General features: G+C 25.0%; 1 protein-coding gene across 1 annotated transcript in view; it reads left to right on the forward strand.

Moving 5' to 3' along the window:
- LOC135925497 (uncharacterized) overlaps positions 1–17,896 on the forward strand; it is a 60,053-nt gene extending 42,157 nt beyond the window's left edge. The window contains exons 7-9 of the mRNA XM_065460859.1: positions 5,500–5,657; positions 9,324–9,388; positions 17,646–17,896. Coding sequence (XP_065316931.1) covers positions 5,500–5,657; positions 9,324–9,388; positions 17,646–17,896 — 474 coding nt within the window. The remainder of the gene's footprint in view (positions 1–5,499; positions 5,658–9,323; positions 9,389–17,645) is intronic.
- The last annotated feature ends 3,000 nt before the right edge of the window (positions 17,897–20,896 follow it).

Genomic DNA, 20,896 nt, shown 5'->3' on the forward strand with positions numbered 1-20,896 from the left:
TCATTGAATAAAGAAGAAAATTCTTATTTCCCGTCATTCTTGACGGGCTTTTCAAAAATCTATAAAAATTATTTATCTGCTCAATCTATCTATTATAATAATCCTCAAAAACCCTTAGGACAGCAATTCTTGGATCTACCATCTGAGAGTTTTTCCAAAAAAAAATCATAGAGTAAAGAAGAAAAATCTGATTCCCCATCATTCTTGACAGGTTATCATCTAGGTCAATAATAAAGGAATATACATTATTAGTTGTATTTCCTTTTATCTCATAATAAAATAATTTAAATCCTTTAATATAATTATATTAAAAATTATTATAATTACATTTTAAATTTCAATGATATTAACCACATCTCTCTTTATTTAATAAAGTAAATATCAAAAATTTTGGTTAATGATAGTCACTATCAAATTTGTATTTGTTTATTTTTCATTTTGGATAGGCACTACCAAATTTATAATATATAAATGAAAAATCGTGATTTTTGGAAAATCTCTCTGCGGCAAGAGCGTCGCTTACCAATCCGATGGTTATGGGTTCGAATCCCAGCAATGATCATGTTTTTTTTCTAATCTAACTTGGTGGTTCCATCCTTGGGGAATGATATATAGGAGGCCGGACTTTACCAAGTGATTCCGTTATAATATATGTTAAATAATAAGGGTCTTATTACATTTTAATAAATTTTAGTCGGTATTTAGCAAATTTGGTTGGTATTTAGAAAATTGCTATACGTTGACTTGGTAATGTCTATCATTAACCAAAAATTTTTACCTAGAATTTGCAGTTTAGTCAAACACCTTTTTAAGTAATAATATAATATGATTTTAAAGGGATAGGTTCTAAATCGCTAAAACAAAAATCGCTAAAAATTGGGAACAAGGCTTATATCTCCTAGAAAATTTTTAAAGTAAATTTGAAATTAATATTAATAGATACTAGGGGACTAAACACTTGTATTTAAATTGAAAATTTAAAAAAAATCGCTAAAATGGAAGAAATATCATCCAAATTCCCAATTTAAGTATTAAACCTATCACTCTCAAATTAATTACATATATTTTATTTTTTAAAAGATTTGAACATATATATGAAGATCAATATGTTCTTTCTGCAATTATACTTCCAATATTCAAGTTTCAATGGCCATGATAAATCTTCCTCAGAACGAACCTATAAAAAATAAACTTATAGCGTTATTGAAAAAATGCATTGAAAACCCTAGAAATGATAATGCAAGAACTGTTAATTTCGAGATATCCTTTTTTTGTCGAGGAAGTAAAGAATGGATTGGAGGAGGATAACTTATCTCAATTTTTTGAAGCAAAGAATAAAACAATAAATGTTTTTAATAAATTCCCCACGTTAAAAGAGTTGTTAATCAATTATTATACCGCAACCCCCTCATCTGCCATTGTAGAGCGCGTTATTAGTATAGCTAATGCCGTATTAACTCCAAGCGTCCCTCTCTATCAGATGAAAATTTTGAAAAATAATTCTTATTAAAAATTAATAAGAAAATTTTTTTATGAATGCTATATTATATGGTATTTATAATTATATTATCAAGATAAAACTATATTATTTTTTAACAAGGCTAATATGGGCCATTCCACGTCAAATCGATAACAATTCTCCCGACCCCTTTTAAAATTGTTAAAAATTTCAGGAATTATTTAGATAGGTAAATAAATGAGAAAGCCGTTTATTTTAGCTTGCTAGCACACCTGGTTCTCGAGATATAGGGGCTAATAGGTTCAAAAAAGAGCCTTTTTGGAATCTGTAAAATTTTTAAAATGATTATATCTCAAAAACTATTTATAGTAAAAAAATATATCATATTGTAGGTCAAAAAAATCTCTAAAGGGTTATTAAAAAATATAAAATTGGCGCCAAGAAGAAATTATGGATTATGGTTAAAATTTAGCTGCTAACTTATCAATAACTGGATATTTACACTTTTTATACTAAAAAATTTGGAATTTCTATTAAATATACTAATTAAACTGAGGGGTGTGGGCTAATGCCCATTAGACACTTAATAATGTAACAAATTTTCAATAATAAATTTCTTTCATAATGAATATATAGAAATATAGATAAAATCATATTCATTCCATAATTTAAAATATATTTGAAACAAAATTTAATTAGTCCAATTTTAATATATGAATGAATATCTTTAAATTTAAGATATGGCTCTCGTAAATTAATTAAAATTAATCTTTTTTGGACTTGAATCTTTTCACCAGTTTTTATTATATAAACAAAATCCCTTTTCCCTAGCATCGATCTACTATATTCAACATTGCTACAAAAAGTTTTGACAACAGCAAAGGTGGTGGCATCTATTGTCTTGCCTGGTTTAGGATTCGGCGTTCCCTTTTCTTTTATTAAACCTTTTGATTTTAACGCCATATGATATGAAATATTAAATTCTTTTACAATATTTCTTACTGTCTAATTTGATGGTAATAATATAAATAATCTATATTTATTTGTAATTGACAGCTGTGGGAAATTGATTTTTAAGGTATCTAGAATTTCATCGAATTTTTCATCACTTGATGAAGATAATGGTATAATTTTAGTCGTTAAAACTTTTTTTTACACTAGATATTTTTTTCTTCGAATATTTCTTTTTACAAAAGCGTTTTCTTATAATGGAATGGGCGTATTGATTGTAGATATATTAATGTTGTCAATAGCCTCTTGATTAATTATATGAGGGGGAGAATCAATATCTACATTGTCATTTGAAGTTTTAGGAATGTTTGCTAATTTTTGTCGGCATGAAAAGCATATTAACATATCTAAATTGAATGGTAATTTTGAGTCATCCAGGATAGAATCTTTCTTAGATTTTTGCGATAATAAGCATGTCTTTGTAGATTAAATGGGTTGCAACATTTTAATATTTGGTTCATCCATCTGTGATATAGAATAAAATTTTAATTTATCTGCACCTAGAATATATGTTTTTGCACTCCAAATCCCGGATGTTATTGGTAGACAGACGATAAAATAATAAGCTGCAGACGGTTTGAATTATTTTAGAATAATCTGAACGGACAAGTTAAAAATATTACTCAGAAAGAGAGATTGCTTTAAACAGTTTATTTTGTAAAATAATATCCTTAAAATATAATCGATAATATGCCTAATAAAATAGTCGTTTTTACTGCAGCTGTTATACATTTTCGAGCTAATAAGTCATTCGCTATCGTAGCAAAGTAGATATCAAAAAATGTAAAACTTTTTAAGGATGGTGTAAGCATTTTAAAAATTTTACAGATTCCAAAGTGGCTCTTTTTTGTACCTATGAGCTCCTATATCCTGAGTAGTGTTGCTAAACGGCTAAGCCGAGTCGACTTAGCTGCGACTCGAGCCTAGTTTCTAGTCGATAAAACGACTTTGACTCGAGTCGACTAAATGAGCCGCATTGGTCGGCTCGTGTAGTTGGCTCACTTAGTCGGCTCGTGTAGTCAGCTCACTTAGTCGACTCGCTGGGTCTGCTCAATTTTTTTGTTTTTTTCTAAAATTTTATTTAAACATGTTAGCAATGCTTATTTGAGCCCATTTACGTCAAAAAAATTCAAAAAACTTTAAAAACAACGATTATGACAATTGTCACTTATCTAGGGTTCATCTTCACTAAAATTTTATTTAAACATGTTAGCAATGCTTATTTTAGCCCATTTACGTCAAAAAAAATCGAAAAACTTTAAAAACAACGATTATGACAATTTTCACTTATCCAGGGTACATCTTCACTAAAATTTTATTTAAACATGTTAGCAAGGCTTATTTTAGCCCATTTACGTCAAAAAAATTCGTAAAAACTTTAAAAACAACGATTATGATAATTGTCACTTATCTAGGGTTCATCTTCACTAAAATTTTATTTAAACATGTTAGCAATGCTTATTTTAGCCCATTTACGTCAAAAAAATTCGAAAAACTTTAAAAACAACGATTATGACAATTTTCACTTATCCAGGGTACATCTTCACTAAAATTTTATTTAAACATGTTAGCAAGGCTTATTTTAGCCCATTTACGTCAAAAAAATTCGTAAAAACTTTAAAAACAACGATTATGACAATTGTCACTTATCTATGGTACATCTTTACAATATAAATTATATTTTTATGTTATAAAATTAGGTATATAACCCTTGAAGCCGAATTCGGGCCCTGAACCATTTTTAGTTACGACATGAATATTCTTATTATAATTTTGTACTCATTAATCAGTAACCCAAAATTTAATTTACCAGATTTTATAAAAAAACAAAAAAATTGAGCAGACCCAGCGAGTCGACTATACGAGCCGACTAAGTGAGTAGGCTCATGCGGCTCCTTGATCGGCTTGAGTCAGAGCCGTTTTCTACGACTCGAGTCGCAAGTCGTAAGAACTCGACTTTTTAACAACACTAATCTCGAGAACCAGGTGTGCTAGCGAGCTAAAATAAATGGCTTTCTCATTTATTTACCTATCTATATAAATCCAGAAATTTTTAACAATTTTAAAAGGGGTCGGCTGAAAGTGTGCCTTTTTTGATCGATTTGACATTGTTAAAAAATATTAGACATTTATTTATATTAGATTAAATTTAAAAAAAAAGTTTTTCATAAAATTTTATGAACGTGAACGCGTTCCTTTTTTTTGAAAGTGAACGTGAACGCGTCTAATTTTTTTAGAAATGGTTCACTATAAAATAATCATACATCAACTTTGGGATTTAATATTATTGAAACTTAAAATGTAATTATAATTATTTTTAATATAATTAAATTTATGGATTTTATTATTAGATAAAAATAAATACAATAATAATGTATTCCTTTATTATTGAATATATCTAATAATTTAATTTATATAAGTTATTTATATCATAAGAAAATGAATCTCACTTCAATTAATAGAGTATACATCAAAAAACTTTACCTAAGCATTTGCAGTTTAGTCAAACCCATGATTAAATATTTAAAATAATTTCTGGTTAAAATTTAACATAATTTTAGGTTATAAAAAATAATAATCTAATAGGGAATCTTTATAGATCAGTATTAATATCGCATTGCTCCTGATAAATATAAAATTATGTCAATTAATATGAACATTTTCATTAGACATATAATACAATATTTATACTAATTATTAAAGGGTTAAATATAAAATGATTTGGGCTGTACCACACTAAAAGACCGCCTCAAGTCAAGAACTGATAATCAGTCTGATATCGATCGAATATAAATAAGATTGGAGGATTGGCTTTCTTTAAAAATGATCATTTATTCCAAATCCTAAAACCATCTTAACTCCCAAACCGTTGATCACCTATGATATGGAACTCCTCTTATGAGTTCTGTTGCCTAAAGAATGTTTTACTACCATTAGTGTTTAACACAAATAACCTAACTTTGTTTAAATGTCATATATATATTAATGAATTTATATATCTTTATAATCAAATTCACTTTATCAATCAGTCCATCATAAGTTCACTCAACCCAATAATATTTATACTACTTGGCAATTTTCTGTTGGAAACCTATCGAGTGTCTTTCGGATCCAATTGGCTCGTCAAGGCTAGAGAACCCATATTCCCGTGGCTAAATATTACGCATTTATGGGATTCGTTTCGCAGGTATATATATATATGCAAACATACCTTTATTATATATTAACTTGATTATTAACGATGGGTATATTACATTTTATTTATTCACGATTATTGTAAAACTTGTCTTTATAATCTACTATGGCTATGTAATTTGTTCTATATTTTTATTGGGGCACAACAGTATATTTTTTTAAACTTTTTATTATTATTTTATCTATATAATTTTTATAAAAAAACGCGAATGATAATTCATAAAGGATCAAAAATAAAGCATAATTTTTAAATATTTTTTACGCGAAAATAAAAATGTTAGTTTTCTTCTTTTTCATATAAAAATATAATACATCCTTGAAAACATTGCAAATAAAAATCAATTAGCCCCAAAAAATATAAATATTCAGCAAAATTAAGTAATAAGAATCAAAAATCCAGGCCAAAATGATACATTTTAAGCTTAACTATAAAAAAATCAATCAGCGTATAAAAACTTAATAAATTACTCACATATAGTCCAAGAATTATTTTTATGTTCCTTCTTTTTCTCACTTCATACACCCTCTCTGATCTTCAGTGATAGCCGTTGCAGTATTGTTACAGTTGAATCAGAGTGACGATTATAACATTGCTGTCCACTTTTTTTCGCGCCTTTTGTAGTACCAGTAATAGATTTGTTGTTATCTTGATATTGCGTCGTTCCAATTTTACGTTATCGGACAGACAATGTTCGTGGCTGATAGTTTGATATTGATTACACGATTGTTTACATCCGTTATATTGGTTGTTGATTATCGGTGAGATTTGATTCTGGTTGAGTTTGTAGACCTGTATTGAAATCTACGCCTTCATTAACAATGAACTTTTATTCTAGGCTTATTATTTAAATTTACAATTCTTACCCAAAAAATTAATTACAAAAACTTTTATAATTTAAAATTATTTTAAAAAAACCGATTCAAAACAAAAATTTTTAACTAATTATTTCATTTTACTTTATCCTTTTATTATTTCTAACCTTTTTTCATTAAAAAAAATGAATAGGTGAACCATTAATCATTATTTCCACATATTCAATTCTAAACCCAATTGTTGATTAACCTATTTACTGATTTTTTTTAAAAAAAAACTAGCGATAGCGCTAGCACATTACTTTTTAAAGTAGGGCTTAACAACTCTGGTTCATTCTAATTGGTATTTATCATAATAACATATAAATATGATTTTTACGTTTATTGAAAAAAATTATAAAAAATTAATTAAAACTTTTATTAAAAATATTAGTTAGGCAATAAATATAAAAGAGCGAATACGGTCATAATTCGTCTGTCTAGAATTGGAGTGCTCCACTTGCGCAATTGTTTGAAATGAGAAAATCAACATTAAAGTTTAAAATCAAATATAGGAAAAACTTGTCAATCAATTTAATTAAAACTTTCACAAATAATTTATCATATTTATTAATTAATTATAATCTCAAAAATTTAAATATAAAATTTATTTGATAAAATCAAAATGCAAGTGAAGAAATATAATGCTTTATGATTTTTTTTATTTAAAATGCTCCAATTACATTTTTTTATTAGAATTTAATAAACTCAAAATAATCAAATCATCAAATTAACACTATTTCTTTATTTTTTCTAATTTATTCTAACAATTAATAAAAATGAATATGAAATAAAATAAATATTTAATTAATAATTTTTTCCATACATTCTCTATCAGCTGCATACTATAACATTGTATTAGCTAAATAATGTTTTAAAGCATAAATTATAATTGAATTTTTATTTTGGGCCACACAGGAATCAGCCCACTGGAAAATTTTTTAATATCACAATGCTACCATACTGCAAGCAATATCATTACCAGTTCTTCCAGCTTGGTCTTGATGCTAAATGGCACAATACCCACATTTGTCTTGACTACAATATAGTTTCACTATAAACAGGCAATTTTCTTTTATAATATGAAGACCCATCAGATCTTGGTAATGTTATAACATTTTGAAGGTCAAATGATATGACTAAAATTTTTTGACTTGTCTATAATTTTATCCATACCTCTTTCAACACTAGTTTAAACATAATCTTTATGGTGTTTATTGTAATTACAAATATCTTGTTCATTCATCTTTATTAATTAAATTATCCTTTTTCATAAAAAATAAAATTATTATCATATCAAAGAAAAAAAAAGGATGTCAGTCATAATGCTACCAACTTTTCACCATAATAAAAATATTGATAAAAATGATTCAAGCAAGCCTGAAATGATAACATTTTATAATATGACTAAAGGTAGGTTAGATATAGTGTATTGAATGACAAAAAATGATACAATTTTAAGAAGGTCTTACACACTTCTTAATAATATCAATTAATTCACATAATATAACAAACACAAAAATATCCACTACAAGGAATAATTTCGTATATAAAATTATTAATTAAACTTATAAAGCCGTATTTAGAAGTATAACAAAAATTATCAGATTGTCCTGACTTTTGAAGTAATCCATATGCAATATATTAGGAAATGAAAAAATGAAATATATTTTTCAAATATGGGGAAAAAAATTATGTTTGGAGCATATTAATGCTTTATGTGATACGTCAAAATTAACTATCTCAATGTCCTATATTTTTTTATGTTTGAATGTATAAATCTTGTTTTATATTGAAGAATAAATATCAAAATAATGAATTATAATAACTTTTAAAAACAATTATTAATAAAAAATTTACCTTGACATTAAAATAATTTAGGATAGATATGGAATGAAAATATTTTACAATTCAATATGAAATGGCAAAAAATTAAAAAAGGAGAGAAATACAACTCATGATTTAATAAGATAATAGGATAGGCCATGCATATGAAGCAAAAATTACATCGTTATATGCAAATAGCATAAAATTGACAGTGCTATAACTTTGGCAAAAATTAATATTTTTTAATTTAGTTTATATATATATTGGGAATAAATAAGTTATTATCCACTTTTAACTCAAAATTTTGAAAATGTCGAATGGAGTACTCCAATTCTAGACCGACGAATTATTGTTATATAAAAGTAAATTTTTAAAAAAAGTTTAAATATATATTTTACTTTTATCCTCTGAATTTTACTTTAAAAAAAATTTAGATCGTTAGGGTAGTAATTAGTTGAGCTGCCTAACCCTCTTTTTTTGATTTCTTTAAAGGACGCCACTAATTATTGTAAAACAAGTTTGTCTTTATAATCTACTATATGACTATGTACTATATTTTAAATAGGACGCAACAGTATTTTTTTAAAACTTTTTATTTATAATTTTTATCAATAAAAACGCGAATGATAATTCAAATGGGAACAAAAATAATATATAATTTTTAAATATTTTTTACGCGAAAATAAAAATGATTTAGTTTTCTTCTTTTTCATATAAAAATAAAATACATCCATGAAAAGCAAATAAAAATCAATTAACCCCCCCAAAAAAAATAATCAACAAAATTAAGTAGTATTATGAGATTACAACAATGATTAGGAATGAATAATAATGATTTAATTGCGATTTATTTTTAAAATTAATCTTAGTCTTTAAAAATAACTCAGTGCCTTAGATTTGTAGATTATTTAAGGCTATTTACACGATAGTTTAAGCTTTTTTAAAACAATATATTTTTACATTTATTTATACATTTTAGAAATTCTCAGTTTTTATACAGTATCATGTCACGCGAAGACAAATTTGTCATGTACGAATTGTTAAGTAAAAAATAAAAATTATAATATATTTTTTTTTGTAAACTTGATTTTTTAAATTTTCATCATTTTGAATGACGAATTTTTAAAATTATGCTATCATTTAAATTGATATAGATTATATTTGTATTTAAAGAAAAATATATTAGACGACTGATTCGAACAGGGACTATATAATTTATATTTATTGACTAAATAATTAGCAATTTTAAGGTCAATTATTTATTAAAGAATCGTTATAATTACTTTATGACACACACTGACAGAAATGGGCCATTCTTCCTACTCTTGGAATTGTGGTCATTATAGATTTTATTGTAAAAGAGTATAGTTGGTCATTATAGATTGCAAAAGCTAGTATAGTTTCCTAAGTAAATGCCAATTTTTTTAATCTTAAAAAAATAGACCTTACCTCTTATTTCCCCCCTACTCAAAAATCAGTTTACTCATTTAATATAAAATGATATATATCTATAAAATTTTATAAGCCATTAATGTGTCCTTTACAATTACAAATATCCAAATATTGTGATTTAATACCTGGTTAAGATAAAAAAAATTTTATACGAACATCACACTTTATATGATAAATTTTAATGTTTATTAACTCTTAAATGTTATATAAAATTTTTAATTTGCTGTAGATATGGTTACTTGATTTATTAAAAATTTTATTTATTTAACGATACTAAATTAGGGCTGTCCCAATTTTTTTTTCATTGATCCGATTGAAAATATTTTATAAAAACCTATCATCCGATATTTTGAGTAAAAAATATTTGTGGATTTATTTTTTTAATTTTTAGCCTTTTCATTTTATTTATAGATTGTTCTCTATTAGTTTCTCTTAAAAAATAGTATCTAAGGATTTTTATAATTTAATTTTAAAATGTTTTCTTCTTAAATCTAGTAGGTCAAGGTTTATGTTATAAGAAAAAAGTAAAAAAAATTTTTTGGATATTTTATACAGTATTGATTCAATCTTCTGTAAACATTATATAATCCAATATTAAGATTAATCCATAAGTATGATCTTGAATATTTTATTTAAATTATATAAAACAAGTTAACCATTTTTTTTGGAAAAAAAACAAACCTTATTTTTTGATAAATATATTGTCTTTAATATAATTTAATATTTCCAATTCAATTTCATTAGCCTAATTATTTTTTAGAATATATATTATTAAAACTAAAATAATTATCCTCTTCAATAAAAGAGCGTGAATATGTAGGCGTGCCAAATGCATTCTTTAGCGGCACTATAGGTATGGGGGCACAGTGGCTCAAGCCCCTGAAAATTTTGAAATATTTTTACAAATACCTTTAAAAAAGAAGCTATTTTGAAATTATTAGCTAAAGGAAAGTTATTTTCAAAGATATTATTTTAAGAAAAAATTCTGAACCCCACATAATTGTAAAGGCTAGTAATGCCACGGGCTTTCCCTTAAAAATAGCATGCGCTTTATCAAGCAACCTATTTTACAAATATATTTTTCTATCATCATTATCAACTTATTTAATTTAGAACATTTGAAATGGTGGCTAAAAAGAAATTTTCATAATTAAATTATATTTCCAATCGTTTATTCAATTCAATTTCGATAAGTTGTTGAAAAAACTTAATTCCATTTGAAGTAAATCATGTATACTTGTTTTTATAACAAAATTAAAATCCAATTCCTAATTTATTAAATATTAATATTAATAACCTTAAAATAATTTGATTATTATGTGTGGAAGATATCATTAGGACGTTATTAATTATTGGTGAAGAAATTGAAAAGAATGTTTAATAGTTTAACTCGGATTTACATTAAATTAGAGGTGTACCGCTACCACTTTTTGGTGGCTGATCCTATCCGATATTGAAATGATATCGGCCGATTACCGATTCGATATCACAATTCTGTAACATGTTAAACATTTTAATTTTTAATGCATGCATCTAGTGATGCAAAATCTTTCCATTTGAGTTGATTTTTTAACCAGAAAAGTATTATGTAAACCTGAAGATTTACCTCATAGATGGCAGAAAGTTTTGGACATTTATTAGCGAAATCTCTAGGCCTAGGCAACATTTTTTGGCTAAAATATTGAGTTAGCCATTTTTAAAAATTGGCTCAAATGGAGCCATTTTTACTCATCTCATATTTAATCGTATTACACCTATAATTTAACTGTACCATAATATAAGTCATTTAAATATTATAATGAACAGTTATAGTTTAATATAAAATATTTTTATAGATAAATCATCACCTATTTAGATAATAACATTAATCCATTTACATAAATATATTATGAAATTTGAAATAGACTTTTTAAAATATCGATTATCTATCACTATATAATCGATATTTTAAAAAGATGAAATATCGGCCCAATCTGATCTGATAAAAAATATCGGTACTTCCCTACATTAAATATTTAAATTTTTAAAATAAATAAGCATTTGAATATATCAAAAAGTAATTTTTACAAATAGTTTAAGATAAGATACTCATTTTTAAAAATGTATTTAAAGATATAGATACAAGATACTACTTTCAAAATTCACCAAAATATATTTAAGATACAAGTATTTGCGATACTACCCAACCCTGAATATAGTGAATAAAAAATATTTTTATTTATTATATCAATATAAATTTATAATATTCTAAATTGTGTTCAAAAACCCTTGATATAAATTTTAAAATAATAGTAATTAGATTATAATTTCAAAGAATCACATTAAAAATAAATAAATTAAAAAAGATAGTAACTATTTTATATCTATTAGGGGTATACCGATACCACTTTTTGGAGGCCGATCAGATCCGATATTCCCGATATTAAATTGATATCGGCCGATTACCGATCCCATATCATATCTAATTTTGTATTCTGTAAAGATACCAATAGTTTTAATTTTTAATATATTTTTTATTAGTATAACATCTATAATTTAATTATACCATAACATATGTCATTTAAATATAATAATGATCAGTTATAGTTTATATACAATTCATTTGCAATTCTAAAAGTATATAAAATATATTTATTGATAAATCACTTATTTATATAATAAGTAATAACAATAATCTATTTACATAATAAGTGATAAACAAATATATTATGAAATTTGAAATAAATATTTAAATTAATATTTAAAATTAATATATCAAAGATTTCTTTTTAGAAATACCAAAATTTTTAATTTATCAGAGGTCAGTCTGTGGTGGTGGGGACTGTCAATATCACTAGCTTCACTAAAAACCAGAGATGTGAACCCGACTGAACCCTAGTATTTTGGCTGAACCCGGACCCTTTTTAAAAGTGGAGGGTCCAAGGGTTCTAGGTGTCATAAAAATATTTTTTTAAAAAATAATATAAATTTTATTAACTTTTTTTGTGGAATCATTTATTTTATCTTCGCGTTTTTCTTTCACTTTTCTTCCTGGACTTCCATTTTATTTAGAGATTGATATCATAAATTATTTTCCAGTGTAATAATATTTTATTATGTAAATTTATTAATATGCTATGTTATAGAAATACGTTGATTATTTTGAAAGTGAATTATTTTGTAGTACAAGTAATAATATTTTAATTTAAATGATAATGCACAACACGATGATCCTCAATTTATATGATATGAAGCTAGATCGATTATTAAGTTTGAAAGATTTCTGTAATGATTTTATTATAGGCATGTAAAGTCATTTTGTCGGAAGATGATTGGTGCCAAATAGGGGACCTTACTAATGTATTAGTTCCTTTAAAAATAACAATAATAAGATTACAATCAGAACAATTATGTTTATTTGATTTTAGGCATATGGATTAGATGCCGATTAGATTTAGAAAACAGTCCTTATACGAAATATTAGAAAACATTAAAATTCGAGTTCAACGATATTTACAAAATAGTGTTGTATACTTCTATATATTTAGACCCTCGATATCAAGTTTTATTGAGTATTGAGCAATAACAAATGGTTAAAGACCATCTTAAGGATTTATTGCATAAGCAACTCCATTATATACAATATATTGGAGGGTACGACAATACCTATTGGTTGTAGTGTTAATAATAATGATAGCAACATTGATGATCTTGAAATTTTACTTTTAGATATAGAAAAAAAAATCAAATTATCATCAGATAGAAAGGAGGATCAAAAAATGCCTATTGCATCTTTAATAGTAAAGTTCTCAGAAGTTAAGAGAATAGGGATATAAATATTTTAATATTCTGGGAAGAAAATTCTTCAATATATCCAGAATTATATATTTTATCTAGAATCTTCATGAATGTACCGGCGACACAAGTACAATAATTTTATAAAGATAATCATCTATTTTAGGTATGGGTAGAACGTGAATTTTCATCTTTGAAATATATATTGTGGAAATCTCAAGGATGATATTTGAGGATATTATGATTGTGCGACAATAAAACATTCAAAATATAAATTATTTCATTTGTAAATTACGAATATGTATGTCGTATTGGGATATGGAATCTCGTGGGATTCGGAATCCCAACGTGGGGATTCGAGATCTTGAATCCCCACGTTTTTTTTGGAATCTTTTTTTTAAATAAAAAAAATATTTAAATATTTTAGCTTTATATAAAAATTTTAATATTTGGAGAATTTAATAAAATCTTTCTTTTCTTTCTTTCTTAATACTTTAAGTGATCTTTCTTTTCTTTCTTTCATTACTTTCCTAATTTTTTATTTTAATATTTGGAGAATTTCTTATGAATTTAATAATCATCTGTATACATTTTAATACAATATTTCAATTTAATGAATAAAATTGACTCGTTTATTACTATATTTCGATATTTTTATTTTGTATAAATTTCAATAATATATTTCAATTTATTTCGAATTAACCCTTCCCAACAAAGGTTAAAAAAATCACTTAAACTTTAAAGATGAAAATTTAAGATTTTATGCTAATTTTCCTAAAATTGCTTAGATTTTAAGACTATATTTCAATTTAATGAATAAAATTGACTCATTTAATACTATATTTCGATATAATAAAAATATGCTACATTATTTTAAAAAATTATCACCAAATAATACTATATTAATTTAAAATAACATAAAAAAAATAACAAAAAAAATAATATACCCGACTTAAGCAATAACCCATATTTTAATTTTTCTTTCTTTCTTATTACTTTCCTAAAATTTTTGAAAAAAAAAAATTGAAAAAACGAAAAAAACAACACCAATTTTTTTTTAAATCTAGCTATTTTTTTTATATAAAAAAATAAAATTAAACTCTATTCATTTTTTTTCATCGTTTTTAAAAATTATTAAATTATATTTTTTTAAATATTCCGAATCTCCCTAATTGGCTAAGCAAATCTAATTAAAAATAAACTTAGTACTCTATTCATAAACTAAATAATATAATTTTCAAAAAGGCTAAAATAAGGGATTCAAATTAAAGCAATAATGAATGAAAAGGGATAAGATTGACATTTTTGTTTTTGTAAGTTTATATAAAATCAATCACTTGACAAACCATAATATTTTTAAAAATTCTATATTTTGAAAAATTTGCTAAGTCTATTTTTATAACACTTATTTTTTATGGAATAAAATAACTCCAGTCTTCCGTATTAGATTGAAACAATCTAAGTTTTATATGATCAGATTAGCTTCTGCTTATAGTTATTCCACACATAGCCCTTACAAAAACAAATTTCCAAACTTTTTAAATCGTCTAAAATTAATTAAAAACAGATAGGATGTACACCATAAACTAGGTTTTGAAGATGATTTTTGAATACTTTTTATCAGGGTTGGCAATTCGGTCAATTGACCGGTCAAATTCAGTCAATTGACCGGAGGAGTATTTGACCTGGTCAAATACGGTCAAATACTCCAAAATATTTTAAGTGATAAAATTAATTTCAAAAGTATAAACGGCATGTTTAATAGTTAATTATGTGGAAAGCAGTAATTTCTATAAGAAACAATCAATTCCCACCTAAAGTTAGTGGAATAAACTTTGCCCACCATGCCCATTAAGACTAATAATTACTAGTTATACTTTTTCTTTAGAAAGAAATATGTCGATTTGGGATATTCTTAGGAAAACAGAAATCGATTGAAGATTTCGACATCGGGAAAGATGGAGAGGATTTAATACCTTTGTCTAGATATTTTTTTGGAAAAATGTTTACCCCCACCCTCTCATGATTTAAACCACCAGAAGACATAGATTATAGTTAAAATTGAAGGAAAATGAAAGAAAAATGTTAACAACTCTACGTATGATTATTAAATTCATAAGAAATTCTCCAAATATTAAAATAAAAAATTTTAGGAAAGTAATGAAAGAAAGAAAAGAAAGATCATTTAAAGTAATAAAAAAGAAAGATAAGAAAGATTTTATTAAATTCTTAAGAAATTCTCCAAATATTAAAATTTTTATATAAAGCTAAAATATTTAATAAAAAATATAATAAAAATATTTTTTTTAATTTAAAAAAAAGATTCCAAAAAAAACGTGGGGATTCAAGATCTCGAATCCCCACGTTGGGATTCCGAATCCCACGAGATTCCATATCCCAATACGACATATTGAAGTATAATAATAAATGAATAAAAAAAATCTTATTTTGAGTCTTTATTTTTATGTTCCCTGGACCCGGGTCCTTTCAAATTTTATTCCTGTACCCTTTTTTTTGTCGAAGGGTTCACATCCCTGCTAAAAACAGATTCTGAAGAGATTATTGCATACTTTTATAAACAGAATGCGGAAAAAAATAACATATGGCAGAATGTTTATTAACTAATTATTACTATTAAAAAAATTAAACATAAAAATGGATTTCGATTTTATTTATAAAAATATATGGTTTTATAGATATAACTTTTTTTTAAAATTTTATAATATTTGCCAATAACCGATATTTAAAATGGGTGAAATATCGGCCCGATCTGATATAAAATATCGGTACATCATACATCCATAATATCTATGTATATAATATATAACATTTAATGATTTTTACTTTATACATCTATAATAATAAGCCATACAACAAATAAAATTATAAATATTACAATCAAAAGTGTCTCTTTAAATTTTAAGTTAGAACTTGAAGATTTGAAACTGATATTATACCTTTTGGATACATTTTACATTTGCTTACGATAGAATTACTTCCTTGAATATAGGATACTGCATAGTATTTATTATATTTGGGTCATGGTATAGTGTTATTTCACCTTATTCAGAATCAGATATTGATATAAAAACATCCATACTTATGCTAATTTATAAAATATAAATAATAATATACAAATTAATAAACTATACTATAGGACAAATAGTGGCGGAAAAGATTCAAATGTGATATAAATGATTAAAAATAACCCGTTTTCCTTAAAAAATTCTGATTTATATTTTTTGTTTTCAATGAATAAAAATAATATTTTTAAAAACTGAACAAACGTAAAACACAAAAGGGTTCTTCAAAAAAAAGGAACACGTTCAAAAGTTCTCAAAAATAAAAGGGCCATATTTTTTAAAGAAAAAAACGAACTTCTTTACAACATGAATATTTAGTTTAAAAGTATATTTGATCTAATTGCCTTTTTTAGACCATATATCTGCATCTGAATACATTCAAAATATATACTGATTTACATCGACTTAAGAAAAATAGAAAATAAGAGCCCATGTCAATTAACATCAGCCTAAATTTTATTTTTATCAAATATAAAGTGGTGCTTATATAAACAAAAATCAAAATTTTTATTTATGAGAAATGGTATGGCACTCAAGTTTTTTGATTTTTTTGTTGCTAGAATTGATGATAGACGAATTTTTAAATTACCCCTCCTCCACATCAGTGAATTAAATGTGCTGGAGCTCTCAATTGCAATAAAGTTACATGATTTAATCTATTTTGAAGGGATTAATTGAACCCAAACATTGAAATATGTTTTCGATATATTAAAAATCTTCCAAAAATATGATTATAATCATTTTAACGATGAGCGTTCATTTTTAATACCGGGCAAAACAGAATTGATTAAGTTATTATACTTACTACCTTTTTTTTAAATTTCATTTTAAGTTTTCTTTTCTTTATCATTTGATTTTTAACGAATCTAACAAAAGCAAAACTATTATAAAGGATTGATTGCTTTATGGCCCCTATTAAAATATAATCCTTAAAGTTTATTCAAATTTTTTTATTTATATATTACTCGATTTAATAAAAAATCTCACGACAGGAACGACTGTTCAACACGCCAATTATAACAGCCCGACTCCTACGGATCCCTCCCCCCAGTGCCTGATGGCCAACGACTCCTACATTGAAACCACGTTCAAAACTCTCGTCACTTTTTTTAACCGCATTGCTTCCTCTTCTCCGCATTTTTCCCCACCCCCTTACTCCTGCAAGGATACGCTAAACCAAATATTATTAACATTTCAGGAGTATCGGCGCGTTAAACGGGAACATTCAATTAAATTTTTTTAATGCTCATTTCGAATCAATTTTTTTTATAAATAATTTATAAATTTTGTTTTAAAATGAATCATCATACCACTATCATTTTCTATTTCACTAACTTGTTATTTACTCAGATCATGTTAATCAAACTTTTTAGGAAGAGTTTCTTAATCATGGCTTTTAAAAACTAGTCCCTTTTTAAAAAATTCTTTGAATTTTATTTTAAGAGGTTACATTGATCTCTTGCGCTTAAAGTAGATTTATACTTTATTTTTAATCATAATTTGATACACAACACAAAATTTACTGATAATTATTGATACAAAAAAAGTATAGTAAAAATATCACAGTATTTAATATACTATTTAAATGCAATTAGTAATCTTATAAATATACTTCTCATATTACCATTTTTTAAAGTTCAATTATATTTATAAATACTTTCCCTATTATTTAAATTTTATGGTTTTTTATAAAAGATTTATATAAAATATAATATCTTAATGGCGTAAGGCTCTTTTTTAAGATTTATAAAACACGTTTTTTGAATACATAAGATTATAGAATTATAAATATTGTTTAATGATATTAAAGATACATTCTGATATATTAATTTCTTTACTGTTATTTTTTACCAAACAATGAAAATTTGTTACTACTCAAAATATACAATGTAATATTAATATCATATACCCAATTTGTTAATTGTTTTTTTATTATTTTAATATGGCATTTCTTTATGGAAATAGTTATTAACAATAAAAGGCATTCAGAATTTAGCAAATCGAAAATTTTTAAACAATAGCTATAAATTTAACTATTTTTAAAGACTCCTATTTAATTACTCAGGTATATGTTTAGATAATTTCTAAAGACTCAGAATAAATATTTAGAAAAAAACACCTAATGATCAGAATATTTCTTAATGTTCAGATTAAAAACTAAATTTCCCAGAATTTGTTCAGATATAAAAAAAAATAAGATGCTCAGAAAAATATATGAAACGCTCATAATTATTCACTTAATTGCTATGAAATATTTTTTAAAAACTATTTATTTTAAGAATTTGTATATGATTGAATTTTTCAAGAAAAATATGGGCCCACATAAATTACTGGTTTATGAGAGCCTATTTTAAAAACTATAAAAACGGCTAGCCCAATATTTTTGCTAAAAAATATTACGCAAGCCTGGAGATTTAGCTCATAGATGGCAGAAATGTTTGGACATCTAAATCTCTAAGTATGCACAATATTATTTTGGGTAAAATTTTAATTTAAAATTGGTGAAATCCATTTATTTAACAGCACTACTTTTGAAAACTTTTTTGAAATATATATAAAAAAATTTACTAACATAATCTTCGATTAAGCTTTATTTAAAATTTATCAAAAAAATATATCAACATTTAGATTTTTTTAAATAATATTTAATTAAATCCATAGAAAAAGTTATTTTCGCCAATTTTGTTATTAATTTCTAGATATATGGTCTTATATAAAAGATAAACATTCAATATATATTATTTATTTTTTTAAATATATTAGTGTTGTTAAAAGCTGCTTTTAAAAGAAGCGCGCTATCGCTACCTCCAAAAGCGCTATTAGATACTTTTTACGTTACTTTAGATTTTTTTAAAAAATATTTTTTACTATCTACTTTCACAAATAAAAATAATGACTAAAATTTCAAATATATATATTATTTATTTATTTTTTATTACAACTCAATAATAACATTTCCATACTATCATATCCACGTCTAGAGCTACGATAAGGAAGTATAAGCGACTAAATAATCTTCAATACTAGTACGCAATGCAGTATTGAATTGAATATTACTGCTATAAAGTAGTAATGGCGTTACCTTTTTGAAGAAGATGCAACGAGAACGCGTTTCTTTATTTTGAGTAACGGTGACACAAAACGTTACTCGTTACTTTAAATTTTTCCTAAAAGATATGGAAAAATTTTATATTATAAAACTTTAATTTCGGGCTACTTCGTTACTTTCTAAAATAGAAGCGAACTATCGCTATATTTTATAAAAAGTAGCGTGCTAAAGCTACCGCTAAAAGAAAAAAGTAGCGCGCTACTTTAAGAACACTATATTAGTTGCTTTCATTAATGACTGTTAGAATATTTTATAATCCCAGAAACTTCTACCACACTAAGGGGGGGGGGGTGTATGATTCATTCTCATTGAAATTGGAGGAAATAGGTTATGGCGCTATATTTATTTAATAAAATTGGAGGGGTGGTAGGTTAGTAGCATTGATTTTCCAATTTTGATTTGGTGCGTGGGGGTAGTTAGTGGAATAGGAGACATTAACTTAGGGGTGGAGGTGTTTCTGACCCTACCCCCTAGACCGATCTGCTTTGAACGCATAAGGTTTAAAGTTGATGTCTAAAAGGTGTGCTAATTTTTCTCCAAAAATAGACTTCACTAGACTAGACAAACTTTTTAAGATATATATTATTATATGATATAATCCGTTACTTATTTTTTTAAATTATTTCCCAAAAGTAACCATACGTATTGAATTAGATTGATATATATAAAAAACCATTTTAGGTCGTAAAATATCTTCAAAATCTGGAGATCCAAATGAATGTTTTTATTAAAAACATCAGATTTCAATGATAGTTTGCAAATCAAATCTAGTTTCTTCATGGTTTAATGCCTGCCATGATCTAAAAAAATTTTTAATTATTTTAAGATCCTGTTATTGTTATTTTTTGCTTTTTGGATATGTTTTTAATGATACTTCATTTTTTTTAATAATTGATTCTATCAATTTTTAAAAAATATTTTATTCTAATTTTCATTTTATATATAATAAATATATATATGCTTTTATATTATAATAATTATACATAAAATATATTTATTTATAAAATATAAATTAATAGGCTGCATATCGACAAAAAATACGCGATTTTGCGACAATCCCTTTTAAAATGAATTAAACTCGATATGTTGGTTATATATTGTATTAATTTTATATGAATCCTAATTTTAAGCTCT

This window comes from Gordionus sp. m RMFG-2023, chromosome 1, assembly GCF_954871325.1.
Source record: "Gordionus sp. m RMFG-2023 chromosome 1, tfGorSpeb1-WG-v2, whole genome shotgun sequence".
Classification (NCBI taxonomy): domain Eukaryota; kingdom Metazoa; phylum Nematomorpha; class Gordioida; order Chordodea; family Parachordodidae; genus Gordionus; species Gordionus sp. m RMFG-2023.